At 44.8% G+C, this 24705-nt stretch overlaps 1 protein-coding gene across 1 annotated transcript in view; it reads right to left on the reverse strand.

The window, feature by feature from the left end:
• LOC139161886 (A.superbus venom factor 1) overlaps positions 1–23312 on the reverse strand; it is an 82194-nt gene extending 58882 nt beyond the window's left edge. Inside the window, exons 1-9 of the mRNA XM_070741582.1 lie at positions 23143–23312; positions 9813–10005; positions 7274–7436; positions 5359–5429; positions 4836–4927; positions 3512–3594; positions 2342–2432; positions 938–1040; positions 482–602 (exon numbers count right to left, since the gene is read on the reverse strand). Of these exons, the coding sequence (XP_070597683.1) occupies positions 482–602; positions 938–1040; positions 2342–2432; positions 3512–3594; positions 4836–4927; positions 5359–5429; positions 7274–7436; positions 9813–10005; positions 23143–23213 (988 nt within the window). The 5' untranslated portion in view covers positions 23214–23312. The remainder of the gene's footprint in view (positions 1–481; positions 603–937; positions 1041–2341; positions 2433–3511; positions 3595–4835; positions 4928–5358; positions 5430–7273; positions 7437–9812; positions 10006–23142) is intronic.
• Positions 23313–24705: the final 1393 nt, after the last annotated feature.

Below are 24705 nucleotides of genomic sequence, written 5' to 3' on the forward strand. Positions count from 1 at the left end.
GATGGATTGATGGATTGATGGATTGATGGATTGATGGATTGATGGATTGATGGATTGATGGATTGATGGATATGCCACCCCTCCTCCAAATTTAGGCCTAACATTCCAAATAATTAGAAATAGTTTTAATGGAAAAATGAATAGATACACTTCACACAAGGCAACATTTTAGATAGAATATCCCTTTTAATCTAATTTAGAAAGTTTTGATTCACTTTACTAAACATTTAGAGTGAATTAAGAGAGATTTATCCACAATTGTGGATATTGTGGATTTTGTGGGATAATGGTGAATAATCATTATGAAAAGGGAGGATTTAAAAATCAATTCACAAATCAATGATGTATTCTGGTGATAGTTTGTTTTCTTTATTTAGTTATTTTCAGTCCCTGGTATTTAATATTGTAGTCTGTTAATTTTTAAAAATGTAATATGTTCGTATTCAAAGAAAGAATTTAGTCTTCTCCCACCCTTGCTCACCTGATTCTGTTATCACTGTTACAGATACATACAGAGTATGCCCAACAAGCTCATTGAGATTTGGAAATCGGGAACGTAGTTTCTGTCTTTCTAGTGTTGCATCTCCATCCCCTTCAATAATCTGTAAATAAATGAAAAATAATTAAAATCAAGGAAGGAAATAAAGTGGTCTGCCACAATGTAAAATAAGAACCTTGATGGAGAGATGCAAACTCTTTGGCCAATGCAGCAAGGGGTAAAATATAAGTCTAGATAAAATTCAGAAGAGACTGGGGCACACACTCCCTTATTCACCAATTATTTGAAGGAAAGGGAATTATAGCACAACCAGGCTTGCAAAATTAGACAACCTCAATAATGATAGCTTAGCCTTCTAGTGGATTTATTCTACCTAAAAGATCTGACAGGTAAACCACAAGCACACTCCTATATGCAAACACTCCTGTTACATTTTACCGGAATTCTTGTGAGTGAGTCTGGAATGCTCTTTTTAGCACCATCTATTATCACTCCAAAGAGGACAAAGGCCACACCTTCCACTTTCTTTCCATACAAGTACCTGTAATGACATAATGAAAGTAAAGGCCAATTATACTAAGGCAGGACTTTGGCGGGACGGTCCCGCTTTTGAGCATTTTGTCCCGTTTCCCATGGCGTTTTTTAAAATCCTGATTTTTGGGAGATTGTGTTGGAGCCAGAAGGACCAGCTCTTCATCCTTTGATGCTGGGCAATGACCTGGCTTGAAGGGATCACCCAGGAAGCAGCTCAGCTGCCTGAAATCAGCCGATGCAAAGTAGGGTGTGGAATGAAGCGGTGTCCTGAAACTTTGGTGCTATCAGCTACGGGCTGCTTTGTGCGTGCACAACGAGAGAGAGAGAGAGAGAGAGAGATCAGCGGGTTGGAGAAGAGACCAAGCATGCACCTTTCCGGCGTTGGGGGAAAAGAGATGGGAAACCACTTTCTTTGAGGTGAAGCCCCACCCTAACACTATTAAGTGGGAAAACAAATGCTGAGGTTAAATTCTGTAGAATTTTTTCAGCCGTCTGTCCCCCACCCCTCCCGTCAATGGTGTCCCACTTTACAGAAGTTATAATCTGGTCACCTTAAATTATACATCTTTGCTTTTCGTAATGATCTCCTTTGACACAAGTGGGGTAAATCAGTGAGGGCATTGACCTATTTCTCATAGCTCCTTATTTTCTCAGCTCTACTCATTCAGAAATTTTTCTCCAAGGCTTTGTCTCTTCTGATGCTCAAGCTGGACAGGACAATTTGAGGGGAGGGGGGTGTTCCTTCATCCTTTGCCCATTTTATTTTCTGATTTCTAAATGTATACTTCACCATTCTCTTCATTCCAACACTCAATAATGCAACAATGAAAAGTAGCGAGTAGAAAACATACCACAATTAAAGCCTTAATACAATTGAAATCAATCATTAAAATAACTAAGAGATTCCTGAAAGGAACATGCCTGCAATTTCCTAAATAGTGGGGAAATGGGATTAGGACATTTTTTATTATAATAATTTCTCTGAAAAATGAATTTGATTATTCCCCCTCTGATCATTTTTATGACTGGGCTACACTCTACCCTTGACAGTAAAAAGATGCAGTGTTAAACCTATAAGTGATAATTGAGTTTGGTATCATAAGTAACCAGACTAATAAAGCTAAATAAAGTCTAAACACTATTTTGTAATATTGTATTTGTGAAATAAATTTCAAGTAAATATGTTCAGATCAGGACTAGTCTCCAAATTGTATTTTTCTGAATATTATGATCCAAAGAAAATCCCTTTCATATAGATGTTACGCAGTGCCAAAATAAGTTGCTTTAGCTACTCAAAAATAATCATACCTTGCAGTGATAGACACTTCAAAATCTGTATTGCCATCAATGTAAAGAAACTTCTCTGATAGCTGCAAACGGACTTCAAAGCTTGGCAACACTACAGGAAAAAAAACCCAGGTGAAATGGTAGAAGTCTAGCACTGACAGAGGATGTATCTTCTGAGTTTAATTCAATATATTTTATCATTTATTTATTTATATTTTACCTTTATTATTTTTACAAATAACTCAAGGCAATGGGCACATCTGACATATCTTTCTCCTCCTATTTTCCCCACAACAACCCTGTGAAGTGGACTGAGCTGAGAGACAATGATTGGCCAAGGCCAGCCAGCTGGCTTTCGTGGCTAAGATCATAGTAGAACTCAGTCTCCCAGTTTCTAGCCTGGTACTTTAACCACTGTTCTGCCTGGCTTCTAGCCACCCAAGAGCAAGGTAATAAATCAAGCACACAACAGGGGAGCAATAAAATAAAAAGGTTTATTTTGTATAGCGAGGCTGTATGCCTCCTTGAATGCAAGACCAATGCTGATTTATTAATCCAGAAGGTCAGAGGTACACACTCAAGTCTGCACAGCCCTTCCTGCTTGAGTGTCAAAGAAATCCAGACCAAAACAAAACCATGCTGCAACAATATTTCTCTCTTCAAAACTCAAATGATAATCACCCATACAATGCACTCCGACCCTCCCTTTTTAATCAGGGTCTCAGCAGCATCATTAAATCTTATCAGCTGTGTTCTATAATTTGTTTCTAAACTTGCGCAGCTGCTTCTGCTTTCCCAATATTCTCCTCACCCTAGGAATCAGAATAGGGTTACTCATTACTTCTTCCCCTTCTGATTCCGAGGAACCTCTGGCTGGAGGGCTGGCAGAAACCATTCCCCTGTCTGTCTCTGCTGTCTCTTCCTGCTCCCTGTCTTTCCCTACATCTGACTCTGGTTCGCTGTCTGACGCTTCTGCCTCATGCTGCAGCCAGACCGGTCTTCTGTAAACAGATGACTCCTACCGCTCTTCATCAAAATCCCCAGCCACAGGAGCTGGCCTGAAGCCAACCACAACAACCATTAGACCATATTGTCTCTCATAACTTTCCAGGAGAGATCATAGCAGCCATCAAAGGGGATAAAACCCAGGATCAAAAAATAGTTATGTTGAACAGAAATTATCTTTCTTACCATATTCTCTGACATCAAAATATGCAGTATAGCTCTCCTCTGGTGAATGTTCATACTTGGCCACAGCCTTCCATGTCCCAAAACTATAGAAAGAAAACGAAGAGATTTTTCATTGCTTTTGCTTTACAATCAATTTATGACAAAAGAGAATAAACAATAACAGACTTAGGGGTGGTTTCCAGTGGTTCAGACTGGTTCGAGTGAACCAGATGTTAATTTTAATCTGGTTCACTGAACCGGTTGTTCCCAGGACTGGCTGACCCTGCCCATCCCCTCCCAGGAGTCTCCACATGGCTTATTTTGGATGCGAGGTAAGTGCAGGGACTGCATGGAGGCTCTGGGAGGGTGAAAAACAGGCACAGCAGAAATCTAGAAACAGTCCTGTTTCTGGCCTCTGGAGGGCCTCCTGTGCCCAGGGAAGGCTGTTTTTGCCCTCCTGGAGGCTTTCGAAAGCCTCTGGAGCCTTGGAGGGCAAAAAATGGGTCTACAAGAAGTACCGGAAATGAGCTTGTTTTTTGCCTCTAGAGGGCCTCTGATGTCCGGGGGATGCCATTTTCACCCCCTGGAGACTCAAGGAAAGCCTCTGGAGTCTGGGGAGGCCAAAAATGCCCACCCCACCATAGTAGGCTATACCCCACGCCCACGGCCAAACAGCAACTGGGCAGTGAACCGATTGCTAATTTTTTCCAATCCCACCACTGGTAAGAAGAGATTTTGAAAGTCTTCTAATCCAACTCTCTGTTCAAGCAGAAGACTCTGTACCATTCCACTCAAATGACTATCCAATCTCTTCTTGAAAACCTTTTGTGTTGCAGCACCCACAACTTCTGAAGCCAAGGTAATATGATATGAACAAAGGATCCAAGGCCTCTTCTTGATATTAGTAGAATTATGGAGAATAAGTGTAAAAGAGGAAGAAAATGCCTGATTCAGAAATCTTCAGATTCAAATACTATATGTAGAAACTGAAATGTGCCTCTTACTTTGGCAAATAATTTCTTTTTACTCATTTAACTTAAATGGTGGTGATGAAATTCTATCGATTTTTTGTCCACTCAATACAAATAACATTATATCCCACATGGGCTGCTCCAGTCTCCCCAAAAAACAAAAGGAAATAGAAATGTGATGAACAAATGCAAATGCAAAAATGCAAGATTTTTCTTACTTTAATAATTAATCTGAAAAGCAAGCTAAAAGATAACATACAGTACAACTTTATTTTATAGCCACCAGTCCTTAATAGTTGAATGTTTTTCCCACATCAGAGTTTAACCTTGTTTCCAAAACAGGTTGCCTTATGACAATATTCATGTTAAATTACCTGACAAGTTCTGGTAAATTGTAAGGCCGGATCAAGGATGGGTTGGAAGATGGGTTGACTGGATTAGAACTGACAACAATGTTTTGTGGAGTCTGGGCACAAGGAAATAAAATAGATGTGTGTTGAAAAAAATGTTGCATATTATTTCCTATGCATTCTATATCATAAACCCCAGGTGGAATACTAGATTTTCTACGTGATGTCATTTCTGTGTGAGTCCTCGGAGAGGGGCAGCATAAAAGTTCAATTAAATAGTAAGTAAGTAAGTAAGTAAGTGAGTGAGTGAGTGAGTGAGTGAGTGAGTGAGTGAGTGAGTGAGTGAATGAATGAATGAATGAATGAATGAATGAATGAATGAATAAATAAATAAATAAATAAATAAATAAATAAATAAATAAATAATATAGAGAGCAAATGCAATCCAGCAGGTGGAGCACTAGGTTATCAACAACCAAACAACAAAGAATCAATCTTTGTTCAGGGGACTATGTTAATCACACAGGATTGCAGACATGATTCTCACCTGAAACTCGACAATCACAGTTTTGTCCATCCTGTGCATGTTGTGATCCATAGAAAACACACGATATCGCACTAAGAAAAAAGAAATTAACTGTAATTTGTGATAGTATTCAAAAGATATTTGCTTGCATCATGCTGGTCTGTGACCATAATAAAAAATTGATTGATTGATGTGCTTGCATCCTAAAAAAAAGTATTGCCATAAATTGTCTTATATTTTGTAGCTGTCAACCATCCACATGATTCATGCATCGAATAAAGATTTCTTGAACATTTTTATTACCAAGAGTATAATTTATTGAGCCTGAGCCAACATGGAGATGGAAGTAGCAAAACCAATACTAACGTTTTTGCATGCAAACAGCATAGTTAAATGTTCCCCTTTATTCCATTCAATCATTATTGTCAGGTCAGTTGAGTTTGTTTGGCTAATGGATTCTCCACCTAGTAGATTTTCTCAGCAGATGACTTTGGTTCTCAGGCTCCAAGTGCCCTTTACAAAACACACACACACACACACACACATATTATACCTCCCCTGCATTCTAATCTATCACCTTCTCCCATTTTACTTGTCTGGCTGTTTGCAAAGTGAGCCAAGTCTCAACCATGACAGCAACTGTCTGCCAGACTCACTGTAAATCCTAAAAAGTAGATGTGGGATAGTTTCTAGAAAAACAGCTGATTTGGCTAAAACAGCAGCATCCTCAGGCACTTTAAATGCTAATGGGTTTAATATGGAATAAATGTTTCTAGAGTACTTCAGTCTAGACTTTCTGTACCTTAGACAAAAACACCACCAATTATTCAAAGGAATGCTAAAGAAAAGTCCTTTCTGGAAAGAAAAAGCCTTCAAGATTACACATTTTCTTCTCTAAAAAAATCTTACTGTGTTTCTTTTAAAAGACCACTCAAATAATCTTCAAGGCTTTCCCCCTTTTATAACTTGCAATTAGTCAGGGTGACATCTTCTTGGACTTCTTGGACTCTAGGTGGCCCCACGATAGTACCGAGAGCTATTGTGGGGCTACCTAGATTCGCCCACGTCTTCCCAACACTCCGTGGCCTGCACTGGCTGCCAATTAGTTTCCAGTCACAATTCGAGGTGTTGGTAATGACCTATAAGCTCTATATGGCATCGGGCAGAATACCTCCAGAACCGTCTTCTGCCACACGAATCCCAGCAACCAATAAGGTCCCACAGAGTTGTCTTTCTATGGGCCCCGTTGACTAAACAATGTTGTCTGGCAGGCCCTAGGGGAAGAGCCTTCTCTGTGGTGGCCCCGGCCCTCTGGAATCAATTCCCCCCAGAGATTAGAACTGTCCCCATCCTCTTTGCCTTTCGTAAATTGCTTAAGACCCACTTATGTCGCCAGGCATGGGGGAATTGAGATACCCCCCAGGCTTATATAGTTTATGTACGGTATGATTGTATTGTATCTTTTTAATGATGAGTTTTTAGATGTTTTAAAATATTAGTTATATTGTTATGCAGAGAGGGGCGGCATACAAATCTAATTTTTATTATTATTATTATTATTATTATTATTATTATTATTATTATTATTATTATTATTACTACTACTACTACTACTACTACTACTACTACTACTCCATTCCCTTCCTAATTTGTGATTATAATCATGCTAGCTCAGGAATTCTGGGAGTTGAAGTCCACCTATCATCCATCAATGGGTTTCTTAAATCTTTTCTGAACTTTATAAGCTTGATTTCTCAATATCACCAATGCCAACATTCACAAGACATACATTCTTCCATTCCCTCACTCTCTGGAAATATCTCGAATAAATAACAAATCCCAGGAATGGTTTTGTTTATAGCCTTATTCATCACATACCGGTAACTAGAGTGGCAACACAGGGGAGTGAAGAAATAGATACAGAAGAAGAGTTTACCTGGAGAGCCCGGAGTATAGATGCCTTTATCTGTCTGGATGAACACAAAGCCACTCTGGTAAGAAAGGAGAACCACCTTTTCCAAGCTCACTTGAGGACCTGTTACTTGGATAACCACATACTGATTTTGCCTGGACTCCTTATTCAGCTCTTTTGCAGGAATCTGGATGGTAAGATGAATAGAGCAGAGCTTCAAATGTAATCATTGCTAAAGGCCACCAGAGGCCTCAATCCTTACCACTAGGCAACAACACTAAAACATTCTAAAATGCTCTACTGGGCCAAAAATGAAAACAAAGAGGATCACAGAATGCCACACATAGATTTATTAAATATTTAAAATCATATTTCTGGCTTCTGCTAAGTCAGTTTTTGATCTTTCCTCGCAGGAGGCTATGGAGAGGCCCTATAGTGTCCAGCTAAAGCAACACAGTCAATGAAACTAATGAAGAACATATCCACGAGATCTCGGCTTGTCATTCTGCTCTTCCAAGTTACATTTGGTGTCCATTGCCCACTGCCATGTACCCACAACCTTTTTCTCCTTGGCCTTTTCCCCTCCTAATTTACACACCAAGAAACCTCAGCCCCTAATTTCAAGTTCAAGACAAATGAGAATGAGAGAATCCTCATCCAAAATAAACTTTTCTGGTCGACTATCTCAACCTGGAGAAACATGAATCCCAGCACATAATGAATCCTGCCATCTGGGCTGCACACTGTAGTTCTACATTCATATAAGAGCTATTCTCTCTTTCTGTTTATCATTTTTCTTTGGGCAATTATAGGATTATGCAAATATACAAGGATACACACAGGCTAACTCACACCACTTTTACCCATATGAACAAATCTGTCCGTAACTCCAAACTAGAAGGTCTGAAAGTCAGGGGATTAATTTCTTTTGATGAGATTATGGTCCAATTTGCAGAACTTTTCTCAGTATCTGTACCTCCAGATGCCAGTAGCTGGGCTTCTTTGGGCTCAAGTACTAGAAGAGTCAGACTTAGTGAAGCCTTAAATGGGATTTGGTCAGGGAATAAGATTTCAAAATTGAAGCTCTCTGGACTTTCCAGGACTATTGGAAACAGATTGGTTTTATATGCTATTCAGCATTCTTCTTTTTTCTCCTTTACCATTGTTCATGTTGAGAGTAAACATAGTTCTATCAGCACACAGACTAACCCAATTTCTCCTCCCTGGGTAAGGAAGAACAAAAGTTGTCCATAAACCTTTGGAGTTTCCTCAAATGTCTATACAGTGATACCTCGTCTTACGAACTTAATTGGTTCCGGGACGAGGTTTGTAAGGTGAAAAGTTTGTAAGACGAAACAATGTTTCCCATAGGAATCAATGGAAAAGCAATGAATATGTGCAAGCCCAAAACTCACCCCTTTCGCCAGCCGAAGCGCCCGTTTTTCCGCTGCTGGGATTCCCCTGAGGCTCCCCTCCATGGGAAACCCCACCTCCGGACTTCTGTGTTTTTGTGATGCTGCAGGGGAATCCCAGCAGCGCAAAAATGGGTGCTTCGCTAGCAACGGAAGTCCGGAGGTGGGGTTTCCCAGTGAGGGGAGCCTCAGCAAAATTGCAGCATCGCAAAAACATGAAAGTCCTCGAAATCCCACCTCCGGACGTCCGTGTTTTTGTGATGCTGCAATTTTGCTGAGGCTCCCCTCGCTGGGAAACCCCACCCCTGGACTTCCATTGCCAGCGAAGTGCCCATTTTTGAGCTGCTGGGATTCCCATGGAGTTTCCCATGGAGGGGAGCCTCGAGGGAATCCCAGAAGTGCAAAAATGGGCACTTCGCTGGCAACAGAAGTCCGGAGGCAGGGCATCCCAGTGGCGGCGGCTTGGGTTTGTAAGGTGAAAATAGTTTGGAAGAAGAGGCAAAAAAATCTTAAACCCCAGGTTTGTATCTCGAAAAGTTTGTATGACAAGGGGTTTATAAGACAAGTTATCACTGTATTCGAAATCTGAAAATTTGGCTCTTTGACCCAATAACATCCTACTTTTACTAACCAGTTAGTTGGACTGATTCAGCATCTCTGGCAATCTGTTCTAAAACCTAGCTTAGCAGTTTTGATTTATTAATCACTTTAATTTAACTATACTTTGTATCTGTCAGGTTTTCTTTTGGTTTCTTCCTATGGTTAACATTTGGTTTTGATACTGATTTTGATCTAAATATTTATAATATTTTACTTGTTTGCTGTGAAATGCTGTGCAGAATCTTTTCTCAATTGTGGCAATAAGAACTGTAAAATAAATACATATGTATTCTATAACTTTGAGTATAACTGGAGGGAGGAAAGAAAATCAAAGTTATAGGATACATATGTATTTATTTTACAGTTCTTATTGCCACAATTGTTAAAAGATTCTCCACAGCATTTCACAGCAAACAAGTAAAATATTATAAGTGTGTGTGTGTGCGCGCGCATGTGTGGATACATACACACACACACACACACACATATATATATATATTTGGTGGGGGGGAATACAATAGACTGTACTGCAACCATCACCATACACCCACCTTTATAGTTGGAGTGGCAAGCATGCCTTCTGCTGGATTTATATCTACTTTTTTTTGGAACAAGGTTTTCTGCTTCCGTGGAAAATCCTGAATCAAGATGTCAAGCTGTTTTGGAGCATTGTCTCCATGAGCCTCCAGCAAAATTTGCTCATCTGTGTCTGTTCGCAGGACACCAGGGGTGATGAGGGTATAGCTGCAGAAGAAGAAAAGAACATCTCCTGAGTTAGTCTGCTTAGGAAAAGTGAGGCATTTCATGAGGCATCTCCATAATCTCAACTTTTAGAAAAGTGGAGAAATAAATGGTTAGAAAAACTACTCTTTTGTGACCTAGAAAGCTTCCAAACATAGTTTAAACATTAGTAAATTTTTATCTTTATATCACTTAAAGGACATTTGGGGAGCTGTTTGAGGGTTATAAAATGGGAGTGACCTACCAAAAATTTTACTATCGCACTGTAGATGTGGCTTATGCAGGATGCTCTGCATTTTCTTTCAATATCTTTCAGTGCAAATTGGGTGCTCTGGGGTGGAGCTCCATTTTCAGTACCACACTGCATTCCCCCCACCCCCACCATCCGGGCAGCAGCCCATACCTGGAGTGACCACTTCAGTAAACTGGGTGGTATTGTAATGTGATTACATTATAATGAACAATGCAGTATCCCTTGCAGCTTAAAGGACAACGAAAGAACAGAGTTTGATCACAGTTTTGAAGACGAAAAATAGAATTGTGCCTTCATCCAAGGTCAGGCAATTCCCAGCTTGCATACAGTCCTCTAGTAACCAATGTTCCCTCTAATTTTTTTCTGGTGTGGGCGGAAAAGTATAGTGTCTGAATGGCAGTCCCCTTGGGACTGGGCAGCATAGAAGTATAAATAAATAAATAAATAAATAAATGAATGAATGAATGAATGAATGAATGAATGAATGAATGAATAAATAAATAAATAAATAAATCCCTTCTTTTTTTATTAAAAGAAATTAATAATTAAAAACAAAACAAAACCCATTACTATTAAAACTAAAACAACCAGCAAAACCAAAAACATAACTATTAATAAAAACAGGTGAGGGCTGGGGTTTTTTTCCCTGTTATTATTTAAGTGCTTTTACCATATGTTTTAAATCAAGAGTCACTTCTCTCTGTTTCTCTCTCTTTCCTGTCATTCTCTGCCTCAATCATTTTTTCATTTCTCTTTTTTTCTCCCCTTTTTTCTATCATTTCTCTCTCTCTTCCTTCCACTCTTCTCTCTCTCTCTTGCTTTCTCTGTCTCTCTCTCTTGATTTCTTCCTCTCTCTCACTCTCTTCCTTCCTCTCTCATCTCTCTTTCCTTCTTGCTCTCTCTCTCTCTCTTCCTTCCTCTCTTCTCTCTCTCTCTCCCCCTCTTGCTCTCTCTCTCTTTCTCACTTTCTCTCTCTTGTTTTCTTTCTCTCTCTCTCTCTCTTTCTCTCTTGTTTTCTTCCTCTCTTTCTCACTCTTTCTCTCTCTTGTTCTCTCTCTCTTGCTATCTCTCTTTCTCCACCACCACCCTCTCTCTCTTTCTCACTTTCTCTCTATCTTGCTCTGTCTGTTGCTCTCACTCTCTCTCCATTCTTCTCACAGCGGAGGCCGGCAAAGGTGATTTTCAATGTTGGGTGCGCAGGCGCGCGCGCTCCCCATCCCCCTGCCAGCCCGCCCGGAACATTCAAAATAAGAAAAACCTTCGCCTGCATGCCCAACATTGAAAATCACCTTCGCCGGCCTTCGCTGTGAGAAGAATGCCTGCCCCGCCTATCCTACAGCCCCTTCACTGACAGCCCAGGATGAAAGTGCTCTCGGCGAAGGGACTGCGAGAGGGGCGGGGCGGGCGTTCCCAAAGCGCTTGGAATGGCTAGCGGCTGGATGAGGAGAATGAGAAGCTGCTGCGGGAGGAGCCACGCCCCAAGGTGGGAAGCAGAGGAGGAAAAAGAGAGGCGGATCGGGCAGGCGGGCGGGGGCAGCGGCGAGAAATCAGGGGCTCGTGGGGGCCGGAGGCGCTGGGGGGGCAGGGGCGGCCGTGGCTCCTTGTGTGCCCTTGGAAAAGGGTGCATGGGGGGTGTTTTGTGGTGCGCGCACGCATGCGCGTGCAGCTTAGAGTGAACAGTGCGAGTAACCCATTTGCAGAGCCCTGTACCTGAAACTGTGTTCCTGAAATTTGGCTGCAAAATTTCTAGATTTTGACAACATGGGGGTATTTTTGCCATCACACAGTATCCAGGAGTTCCCCATAGGCCTCCCAGACCCTTTGCCCACCCCATTTTTACGAGAGAAAAAACCCAGGGGAAAAGCAGCCCATTTTTCCAAAAACAGAGCTGTTTTTGCCTTCTAATTACTCCATCTAGTTTAGGTTATAGGTTATAGGTTTATTGGATTTATATGCCGCCCCTCTCCGCAAACTCAGGGCGGCTCACAATAATAAAAAAAACAGTACAGTACATAATACCAAATCCAATGCCCACCCATCTAGTTGCAATTTAAATTAATAATCTCATAAAAACAGTATATATAAAAAACAGGCACACAGTCAATCAATCAACAAAACAACATGGGCAAGGGGGAGGTGTTTTAGTTCCCCCATGCCTGACGGCAAAGGTGGGTCTTAAGGAGTTTACGAAAGGCAGGGAGGGTGGGGGCAATCCTAATCTCAGGGGGGAGCTGGTTCCAGAGGGTCGGGGCCCCCACAGAGAAGGCTCTTCCCCTGGGTCCCGCCAGACGACATTGTTTAGTCGACGGGACCCAGAGAAGGCCAACTCTGTGGGACCTAACCGGTCGCTGGGATTCGTGCGGCAGGAGGCGGTCCCGAAGATATTCTGGTCCGGTGCCATGAAGGGCTTTATAGGTCATAACCAACACTTTGAATTGTGACCGGAAACTGATCGGCAGCCAATGCAGACTGCGGAGTGTTGGAGTGATATGGGCATACAGTGGTACCTCAAGATACGAACCCCTCGTCTTACGAACAACCCGAGATACGAACCCGGGGTTCAGAAAAATTTTGCCTCTTCTTACGAACATTTTTCGTCTTACGAACGGCAACCCCCCCGGCTGTTTTAAAAGGTGACAGCCGGGTGGCGGGGCTTCTCGGCGACCTCCCGAACACTGAACCCGGAAGTTCGGGTTCCGGAGGCCTCTGAGAAGTCCCGCTGCCCAGCTCTCGTCTCCCACCAGTACTTCTCCCAAGACAACGTGGTTTCAGCCTCCCTTTGCTCCACGCTGCTTCGCCCTGCCTGTCATCCTGGCTCAAGCAGGCGGCGGCAGACCGTCTTTGTGTTTTTTGCTGGGGGGGGGAGCAGGAAGACCTTCCTGACTCCCTCCCCCCAGCCAAAAACACAAAGACGGTCTCCGCTTGAGCCAAGATGACAGGCAAGGGCGAAGCAGCGCTCAGCAAAGGGAGGCTGAAACCGCCGGCGGCTTCAGCTTCCCATTGCCCCGTGGGCGGCGGCAGACTCCCTTTGTATTTTTGGCTGGGGGGGGAAGGAGGAGGCGCAGGATCGGGGCGGCGACGGGCGCGGGGCGAGGCAGCAGGTCAGCATCCTGGGCGGGCGAGGAGACGCGGCCGAGCGGGCCCGGCTCCGGCTCCGGCTAGACCTCCAGCAAGACGGGGTGGGCAGCGACTGGGTGCGGTGGTTGTGGCAGCGAGGGTGTGTCTGACTCGGGGCTGGCAGCGCCTGACGCAGCGGGGAACATTGGTGCGGGAGGCAGGAGAGGACCGGGTGACCGGAGTAGCAGCGCCGCCGCCGTCGCCGCCACGCCCGGCTCGGCTTCCCTGGCTGCTTGGCCGTGGAGGCTCGGCCGAAAGGGGCTGGAGCCACAGAGCTTTGCCTTCCGCCCCTCGCCCCTGTGCCGCCAGCGCGTCATCTTCCCTCCCAGACAAAAAGGCCGGCCTTCGGGGATGAGGGGGCGTGCTTGGCTCTGCTCCGGTCCCCCGATCGTCTCCTGCCTCCCCGCTGATGTTCCACGCCACACCCGGCTCGGCTTCCCTGGCTGCTTGGCCGGGGGGGCTCGGGCAAAAGGGGCTGGAGACGCAGAGATTTGCCTCCCACCCCTCGCCCGTGCCGCCGGCGCGTCATCTTCCCTCCCAGACAAAAAGGCCGGCCTTCGGGGATGAGGGGGCGTGCTTGGCTCTGCGTCTCCAACCCCTTTCGGCCGAGCCCCCCCGGCCAAGCAGCCAGGGAAGCCGAGCCGGGCATGGAACATCGGCGCGGGAGGCAGGAGACAATCGGGCGACCGGAGCAGCAACACTGCCGCCGTCACCGCCACGCCCGGCCCGGATTCCCTGGCTGTTTGGCCAGGGAGGCTCGGCCGAAAGGGGCTGGAGACGCAGAGCCGAGCACGCCCCTTCCTCCCCGAAAGCCGGCCTTTCTGTCTGGGAGGGAAGATGATGCGCCGGCGGCACGGGCGAGGGGTGGGAGGCAAATCTCTGCGTCTCCAGCCGATGTTCCCTGCCACGCCCAGCTCGGCTTCCCTGGCTGCTTGGCCGGCGGGGCTCGGAGGAAAGGGGCTGGAGACGCAGATTTGCCTCCCACCCCTCGCCCGTGCCGCCGGCGCGTCATCTTCCCTCCCAGACAAAAAAGCCAGCTTTCGAGGAGGAAGGGGCGTGCTCGGCTCTGCGTCTCCAGCCCCTCACCGCCACGCCCGGCCCGGATTCCCTGGCTGTTTGGCCAGGGAGGCTTGGCCGAAAGGGGCTGGAGACGCAGAGCCGAGCACGCCCCTTCCTCCCCGAAAGCCGGCCTTTTTGTCTGGGAGGGAAGATGACGCGCCGGCGGCACGGGAGAGGGGTGGGAGGCAAATCTCTGCGTCTCCAGCTGATGTTCCCTGCCACGCCCAGCTCGGCTTCCCTGGCTGCTTGGCCGGTGGGGCTCGGAGGAAAGGGGCTGGAGACGCAGAGATTTGCCTCCCACCCCTCGCCCATGCCGCTGGCGCGTCATCTTCCCTCCCAGACAAAAAGGCCGGCTTTCGGGGAGGAAGGAGCGTGCTCGGCTCTGCGTATCCAGCCCCTTTCGGCCGAGCTGCCTCCCGCGCCGATGTTCCACGCCCGGCTCGGCTTCCCTGGCTGCTTGGCCGGGGGGGCTCGGCCGAAAGTGGCTGGAGACGCAGATTTGCCTCCCACCCCTCGCCCGTGCTGCCGGCGCGTCATCTTCCCTCCCAGACAAAAAGGCCAGCTTTCGGGGAGGAAGGGGCGTGCTCGGCTCTGCGTCTCCAGCCCCTCACCGCCACACCCGGCCCGGATTCCCTGGCTGTTTGGCCAGGGAGGCTTGGCCAAAAGGGGCTGGAGACGCAGAGCCGAGCACGCCCCTTCCTCCCCGAAAGCCGGCCTTTTTTGTCTGGGAGGGAAGATGACGCGCCGGCGGCACGGGCGAGGGGTGGGAGGCAAATCTCTGCGTCTGCAGCCCCTTTCGCCCGAGCCCCCCCCCCCCGGCCAAGCAGCCATGGAAGCCGAGCCGGATGTGGCGGCGACGGCGGCGGTGTTGCTGCTCCGGTCGCCCGATCATCTCCTGCCTCCCGCGCCGATGTTCCCAGCAACCCCCCCAGCCCGGCTGTCACCTTTTAAAACAGCCTGGGGGCTTCTCGGCGACCTCCCCAATGCCAAACCCGGCGTTGGGGAGGTCGCTGAGAAGCCCCCAGGCTGTTTTAAAAGGTGACAGCCGGGCGGCAGCGGGTTTTTTTGCGGGTTTTTTTTTTTGGTTGCACGGATTAATTGACTTTACATTGTTTCCTATGGGAAACAATGTTTCGTCTTACGAACCTTTCGTCTTACGAACCTCCCCCCGGCACCAATTAAGTTCGTATCTTAAGGTTCCACTGTACTTGGAGAAGCCCATAATTGCTCTCACAGCTGCATTCTGCACGATCTGAAGTTTCCGAACACTTTTCAAAGGTAGCCCCATGTAGTGAGCGTTACAGTAGTCGAGCCTCGAGGTGATGAGGGCATGAGTGACTGTGAGCAATGACTCCCGGTCCAAATAGGGCCGCAACTGGCGCACCAGGCGAACCTGGGCAAACGCCCCCCTCGCCACAGCTGAAAGGTGTTTTTCTAATGTGAGCTGTGGATCGAGGAGGACGCCCAAGTTGCGGACCCTCTCTGAGGGGGTCAATAATTCCCCCCCCCATCTAACATGACTCGAGGAGGAATTCTGGGAGCTGAAGTCCACTTTTGGATGGGACTTAAAGAAAAATGGCAGCTCACAGCTGTTAAATTGCACAAGATGCTCTCCCAGCAGTGTGGAGAGAAGCAGCTGCTGTCTCAGACAGCAGACATGGAGGGAAGCAGATCCCAAAAGGCTGCTCGGTGAAGCCTCAACACATGATGGAAGCTATGTAGGTGTGGAAGTGTGTGTGGAAGCTGTGCATGTGCACATGCATGGAAGCCATGTGTGGAAGGTGTGTGCATATACATTCACAGAAGCCATGCTTGTGTTCATGCACAGAAGCTGTACATGGGCAGAAGCGACATGCCCATGTGTGGAAATTAAACATGCATGCACACACACGCTCGCATTTTCAGCAAACCAGTTGTGCAATTATTTGAATTCTACCACTGCCACCTATCCTCCCAATAAAACATAAGAACATAAGAAGAGCCATACTGAATCAGGTCAAAGCCCATCGAGTCCAGCATTCTGTCTCACACAGTGGCCCACCAATTGTCCATGGGGATCTTGAGCAGAAAGACAGGCAAGACCCTCCCTTTCCCCTGACCCCCAACAAATGGTACCCAGGGGAATCTTACCTGCCTCAACCAACATAGAGGCGGCACATGGACATCCGTTTCAATAACCACCGATACACTTGACATCCATGAATCTGTCTAATCCTGCCTTGAAGCTATGAAGGCTGACAGCTGTCACGGCCTCTTCTGGAAGTGAAATCCATAAACCAACGACCCTCTGGGTGAAGAAATATTTCCCTTGATTTGTCCTCACTTTCTTACCTATGAGCTTTAGGGAGTGTTCCCTCGTCCTAGTATTGTGTGATAGAGAAAAGAATTTTTCTCTATCCACCTTTTCAACAGACTGTGTGTGTAGATCTGGATGCTTTATTAAAGAAACAGAATGGGTGAAACTGGGAAAAATAGAAACACATACAATAAGAACCCAAATACAAAATAAACAGGGTTGAGGTGCTGGTGAGCATAACAATTAGCAGGGGTAAATCTAAATCTCACCAGTGATGCTGTGTGTATGGGATGCGGATTTTTGTTTTAAGATGAACGTGTGCTGAACGTGTGCTGATTAGGTTGGAGTTTCCCTGGTGCTTCTGTTTCCTCCAAATGCTAAAGGAAGTGGAGTCTGGCTTCCCAGGATGCACTTGTTTTTTGGAATGAGAGATCCTGAGAAGATAACACTTAAAGAGCCAGGTCTCAATAAAGATTTGTGTCTGGCCACTAGGTGGAACTCAGGCTGACAATGGCATAATTACATACACAAACTTTTATGCTGGAGCCATGCACTCCCTGCCTGGGATCAACAGACGCTGCTGTTTGAGTCTGAGATAGTAGCATTAGGTGGTCTCCAGAACCAATGGAGGTTCTAGAAACCTGACAGTGATTGAAGTTTGGAATATAACATCCCATTGCTAGCCTCGCCCTTAGAATTGCTGAGGTCATCAGATACATATCCTGCACCATTCTGCAGCAACGGGACACGAGTCAAGTCTGAAGGAATCTGGGCAGTGACTTACTGTATAAGTAAGTAAGAGTATAAGACGCACCCATTCCCCCCCCCAAAGAGGTCTTATACACCAATTACAGCCATTTTTGCTATCCCGAAGCCCCGCCCCTATGCCCCATTTTTGGACAGAGGGTCTGGGAAGCCTGCAGAGAGCTCCTGGATGCTGAGGGTTTCCTGAGCTAGCATGACTGGAGGAGGAAATGGGGAGTTGAAGTCTACAAGTCCTAAAAATGTCATGTTTGAAGTTTATAAAAAGTGTACATGTTTGTAAAAAGTATTCTACTACACTGGTATTTTATTAAATTTATCAAGTACATATTGGTAGCATACAAAGATATTACAATGTTTATATACATTATATTGGTACTAATAAGAGAGAAACATAAAGACAGTGGACCGTAGGCACGCTGGTGCACTTATTCACGCCCCTTACTGACCTCTTAAGAATCAGATGAGGTCAACAGCAGATAGTCAAAGGGTAAAGTTTTGGGGGTTTGGTGATGTAACTACAGAGTCTGGTAATGAGTTCCATGCATTAACTACTTGGTTGCTAAAGTTGCATTTTCTACAGTCATATTTGGAGCAGTTTACTTTGAGTTTGTATCTCTTGTGTGCTCGTGTATTGTTGTGGTTGAAGCTGAAGTAGTCATTGACAGGAAGGACATTGTAGCAGATGATTTAATGGGCTATGCTTAGGTCATATTTAAGGCAATGTATGTCTAAACCTTCTAAGCCTAGGATGTCAAGTCTGGTTGTGTAGGGTATTCTGTTGCGAGGAGAGGAGTGGGGGGTTCTTCCCGTAAAGTATCTCTGGATGCTTTCTGTTGTGGTTGGCTCTGGCCCAGTTCCTGCCCCAGGGAATGGGGAGGTGGATGCATGGGAAAATTCAACATGTCACAGGCCTGTGTTATTGCCGACAGAATCAGTTCAGAGTTTAGTTTCCTCGGATGAAGAAGAAGGTGGGAGTGACTTGGCAGAGGAGGGCTTGGTACACAGTCCAGGCAGTCACTCTCCCTTATCTTCCGTTGATTCAGATGATGACATTTTGGGCCCACACAAGCACAGAATTATGCGTAGAAGAGACCAAATAAGAACATATTACAGGAAATAAGGGAGGCCACCTGTATTTGGGTGGGGCTCTAGTAATTAGGGCTGCTGCTATAAATAGCAGCATGTGGGTTTGGCCATTGTGGAAGAATGTCTGATCGAAGTTCATCAGGAATCTTGTGTTGCTGAACTTTGTTGCTTTTTCACGCCTTTGAAACCAAAGCAGAGCAATGTGTGTGTGTGTCTCACTTCGTTGGAAGAAGAAGGGTTGCGAAGTTTCTTCACAGCTGCTAGCTAAGTACTTAATGACTGCTTAAGGGAAATTGTACAGACTACCCGGTGGTTTTGGGAAGAGTGCTCTTTGCAATACAAAAAGAGTGCTTTATTTTGAATTTTGTGATAAAGAACATTGTTTTGAATTTTCAAACGTGTGTGTGTCTGAAATTTGTACCCTTGAATTTTCGGGAGGCTCCTATCAGAGAGCCCAGCAGAACACTTTCTAATGTATTTATGTCCGAAATGCGGTGTGGGTTCCAGACAGATGAGCTGTATTCAAGGATTGGTCTGGCAAAAGTTTTGTATGTTCTGTTTAGTAGTGTGATATTACCAGAGAAAAAGCTATGTAAGATTAGGTTAACAACTCTTGAAGCCTTGCAGTGGGCTTTGGCACTTAGGTCATTTGATATGAATATTCCGAGATCTCTGATGTATTTGTCTTACACCTTTTTAGGATTCTCTGGTGGCTGGCTGAATAGGGCTCCTTTCAAGCAAATACCATGGAAAACAGTGCAGAAGACTGCTTCAATTGCTCTTTGGCCTTTACTGATGTTTGTGGTGTGATTATAGGCTGTTGCACTATACAATAACTTTGTGGTGGAGCCAGGGGTGGGTTCTACTTACTTTCCCTACCAGTTTAGGGTCGTGCCAGAAGTGCTCCCGGGTTAAACTCATCTGTGCATGTGCAGGAGGCTTGGCGCATGCGCAGAGGGTTATTTTCATGTAAATTTGACACTGGTGGATGGATTTCAAGTCATAGGATCAGTTTGGGGGCATGTCCAGCCGGCCATCACTGCCAATTCGGCGAGGGGGGGAGAGAATTCCCACTACCAGTTCTAGAAAACCAGTCTGAACCAACAGGAACCCACCTCTGGTTGAAGCTGATTTGTGGTTTTCTGCACCTGGCCTGCTGCACACAGAGGGCTTGCTTCCACAGAGACCCTCAAATCAGGTTCATCATCATTACATTTATATCTCACCTTGGTTTTGTACAACTCAAGACAGCAGCATATATACGTTTGCTGCCTCCCATTTTTCCCACAAAACCCACTCTGTGAGGTGAGTTGGGCTGAGATAGGGACCGGCCCGAAGGTCCCTGCCTAAGGAAGCGCTAGAACTCATAGACTCTTGATTTCCAGGCCAGCACTTTAATCACCACATCAAACTTGCTATACTCATGTTAAAGCAGTATTTACCCACCCGATTCAGCATTCCCCAAAGGCAGCCTTCAGTTCTACAAATTTGGTTTAGTTTGTCAGCCCCAAGTAAGGGCCGTGAGGAGAAAGGCACTGTGTTGCCATTTTGTAATACTGGAATGTCAACAGTTGAAGGCTTTTACAGAACTTGCAGGGAAAGAAATGGGAGGTTTTGTTGCCAGGCCAGTTCCATAGTAACACCATAAGCATATTTATTACAAAAGCAAAGATAAAGCAATAGAGAAAAGGAAAACATTTTTAGATGGCAGATTAATGAGCACATTATCTTGTGTGAATGGGAGATTAAGGCTATGTAAATCGAATCACTCTAATATTATATATTGCTAACAAATGCCTTATCACATTGTGATATCTTCAGTCACGTTTTATTGGCTCTGGCTCTGTTTGCATTTAAATTTGAAAGCGAGGCCTGTGGCATTTCCTCCTTGCAGTCTGATAAGGGTGTAGTTCCATATAAATTGTCTGCAGTGTAATTTAATAGGCTTCTTGGAGCTAACTGATTACTTTTGCAAACTATGGGATATATGGAGATTGGAGTAACTAACAGCTCTTGCAGAAAGATATCCTCACATAGACCTAACAGATGATAATAGATAATGATTGCACTTGCACTACATTATCAGAACGCATGAATTGTCAGAATTGGCTGTTGCCTTATTTAGATGATGCCCGTATGTAGGAAAGTTGGATGTCGACAAAGTGAGGAAAGTCAGGTGATGGAAAATTATTGGGCAGGGGGCAATAGAGGCTAAAATCCTGTCTTCTGCAATGCCATAGGCCTCGACCAATCATATATGATCTAGCAGAACGTTAATTCTCATGTACCAGGGGAAGACCTTGCCAATCCAACTTAGAGCAGATCCAACTTAGAGCAGATATGAGCAAGTTGATCCATACGTGCCTGGCCAGCAGGATCTCCCAGGCCCACTATACTAAAATAAGGTACAAGACGCTTCAAATAACACCACTGGTCAACACTCCGCAGAATGCAGAGGAATATACAGTGGTACCTCTACTTACAAACTTAATTCGTTCCGTGCCAGGTTCTTAAGTAGAAAAGTTTGTAAGAAGAAGCAATTTTTCCCATAGGAATCAATGTAAAAGCAAATAATGCATGCAAATGGGGAAACCACAGGAAGGGTGGAGGCCCTGTTTCCTCCCCAGAGATTCTTAGAGAGGCCCCATGGAGGCTTCTCACCACCTTTTCTGGCCCTATTTCCTCCCAGGAGATTCCTAAATTCCAGTTACAGTTTTGGAGACTCGGGTTTGTAAGTGGAAAATGGTTCTTGAGAAGAGGCAAAAAAAAAAATCTTGAACACCGGGTTCTTATCTAGAAAAGTTCGTAAGTAGAGGGGTTTGTAGGTAGAGCTACCACTGTCGTATGAAAAACTAAGAATGATCACCATGCAAACCTTCATATGTTTTCTTGAATTAACCAAAGTACTTCCTTATAGCCAACAAATGAACCTCAGATAAGGTTTCATAGTGATAATTGCCCAATAATTAACCTAATTGTGCTAATCCACATATGTCTTAAAAAAACACTGCGTTCTTCTGTTGCAATGATCACATACCCATTATTGCACAGCTATTGTTTGTGTTATTGTAATGGTCTGACAGCTGTAACCATACATATATTATATTGTCGTCTTTACATCAATCCAAAGAGCAACTGAGCATGAACAATTTGTATTTACAATTCTTTTATTAACTTTTAAGAGTTGCTCCTTTAAAACAATGTCTTAGGCAGCCTGACCATGGATTTTGTACCTCTATAGTGTAGTTTCACCTATTATTATTGTTAAACAAACACACCCAACAAAATCATTCCTGAGTTTCTGCTTACTGAAATCCTAACAAGGAACTAGCCATAGATGATCATACTCTGGGGGCATAGGTAGGAGGACCTGTCTAAAATCATAAGCCTTGCTTTTTACAATACCACTTGAACTCACACGCCAAACACAAATCCTGCCCTTCCAACAGCTTTCCCAAAGTGAAAAGGAAGTGGACAGGATTGAAACGTTGTCTCCTATTTGTTCCTGTCTTCTGAAATTGGGAAACAGGCCATTTCTGACCTCCAGAGGGCCTCTAGAGGGGGGAGCTGTTTTCGCCCTCCCCAGGCATTGAATTATGGGTACAGGCACTCGTGTATGCACCATAGTGTACGTGCACAATCTTTCAGCACCCAAGGAAAAAAAGGTTCACCATCACTGTTCTAGATCCGCAGCTGAGATTGGAGCAACACTTCTCATCTATGGCTTGGGGGACCTTTACACAGGTTCCCCTCCTGCATCGATTGTGACCCTATCTGGATCAGGAGGCTCTTCTCATGGTCACTCATACCCTTATCACCTCACGGTTCGATTATTGCAACTCGCTCTACATGGGGCTACCCGTGAAAAGTGTTTGGAGATTCCAAATGGGACCAGAACTGACCGCTTACTTTTCTTTCCTGCAATAAGAATTGTTATACATATACTGACAAATCACCTTCTCTGCCTCCCCTTCTCCTGTCTTTTGCTTTTTCAACAGCTGATTCTCCATACTGGGACCAGAAATATGTAGTCAGCCTCATTGCTGCTATCACCCATATGCCATTTAGTTATACATACTGTATGCCTGCTGCAAAATCATAGGTACACACAACGAAAATAAATACTTTCTCAAAACAAGCAGGTAGGCCGGGCTCTATGTCACTGAAGTCTTAGCCAGATGATAAAGGGTTACTTGAAGACATAGAAACAAAAAATATGGGATGGCTGTTTTCTAGATATTCAGCCATATTATTTTCTGGAGGTTGTTGACTCTGCTTAACATTGGTAGCATAAATGGCTCCCCCAGCCATATAATATAAAATTTTATATAAAATATAAAAGGTCTTTATATTTGTCCAGAGAATCTTCACTCCAAGGACAATTCCTCAACTTAAAACTTCAAAGCCTGTCACTTCTTCTTGATTACTATTTTTACTCCTGTCATGGGGTATATATCCAAAATGGTTGGAGCCACCTGCAAGGAAATTCATTACCCTGCAAAGGACCACAAGGGGTTTACCAGCACTGCTTTATTCCCCCTACTGAAATATCTATGATACTTACAGACCCCCATGGGAAAAGCCTGGAAAACCAATCAATAGAGCAGCCACCAGGTACAGAGCCATCCCCTCCATGATAGTCCAGAAGGGCAAAAGAAGTGCTGACAACTCCAGTATTTATCCAGAGAGCCTGCTTTGAAGCCAAGCCCCTTTGCAGTTGCTGAATGTTTAATCAGTACGTGGGGGGTGGGGGGGTGGGGGTGAGGAGGAGTTTGAGAAAGCAGGGAATTTCAGAGGAAATTAATGAGGCCCTTAAAAACTACAGTGGATTATTTGTCTTCTTTCTCTTAGTTCAACATGATTGCTAAATAGCATTTTTGTGCAATGTGTTCTAGATATTCTGCCTGCAAATATCTCTTTATCAAAAGATCAGGAACTCACAAACCCACTTTCCCTCCCTCCCTCACACAGATTTGGAAGGGCTTTAAAGTAGCCCAAATCTGCCCCTAAACAGATCACAATAAGGCTATTAAGGCATTGTTGTTTCCTCAGGTTTTTTGAACAGGAAATGTCATTTATTTGGAGCACCTGGTGATATGGGACAGTTATGTTGTAACTACTTCGATGTCTACAACCAGATATGGTAGCTCTGGGTATTCCTATTTTTGCTTTCCTCATAACTTCCCTTGAAACTACTGTGAGGTCCCATTTCAAATTTCTCTCCTTCCTATTCATGCACGTATGTACTGTAGGAAGTTATCACCAAACCCCATCCTAGAAAAATTAAACATTTTAGAAAATATTAAAAGGGCAGAATATTTCCCCTAAAGGGGAGGCAGAAACTCAGCCCCACCCCCTTTGTCAATGGGCCACTAAGCCCTGAGCTAGTCTATTCAACATAACAAAGATCTACCCCCTTCAGCTCCAGGGGGATGGGATTAACACATGGCCCTCAGAACATGGTAGCCTTGGCCCTCTACTCATGTCACCACATGGCACCTGGGAAGATGACATCAGCCAGCAAGGCTCAACCAAGCCTGGGAGACAGACAACCTTACTCCCGCCCTCTGGGAGTCTGGCCACAAATTAGAGTGCATTTCTTACACAGGGACAGGAAGCTCTAGGATGGGGCCCAGAGGAGAAAAAAACCACGACACTCCTCGCATCTCTTCCCTTTTCTGCTCAGGAACTCAAGCTATGTGACCCTGTCCACCATTAAAACCATCTTTCCAAACAACCACTAAGTTTCATGCAGCATAAAACAAATTATATGCTACATGACTCCCAATGATTATAGGTGGTTGGGAACTCAAAGATGTAGGACATAACATTGTTAAACTAGAAACTGAAGCTTAAATTACAGAAACTATTCAGTAAATGAAATAGGTAAGTTCACAAAGTCTCTTCATATAGAATAATAAGGTCTTGAATTTACCCCATGTAAAGCCTCACATGAAAATCCATGCCATACCAACCCTCCAAAAACCAGGGCTAATTAGCAAAGAATGTCTAAAGACACCTTTGCTTAAGCATATTTTATCATATATACTATAACTCAATGGGATTATGCCAAAGTTACAAAAACACATTTTCTGACATGGTCTTACTATGTTTAATTATTAGAGTG

The sequence above is a fragment of the Erythrolamprus reginae genome, chromosome 2 (assembly GCF_031021105.1).
Source record: "Erythrolamprus reginae isolate rEryReg1 chromosome 2, rEryReg1.hap1, whole genome shotgun sequence".
NCBI lineage: Eukaryota > Metazoa > Chordata > Lepidosauria > Squamata > Dipsadidae > Erythrolamprus > Erythrolamprus reginae.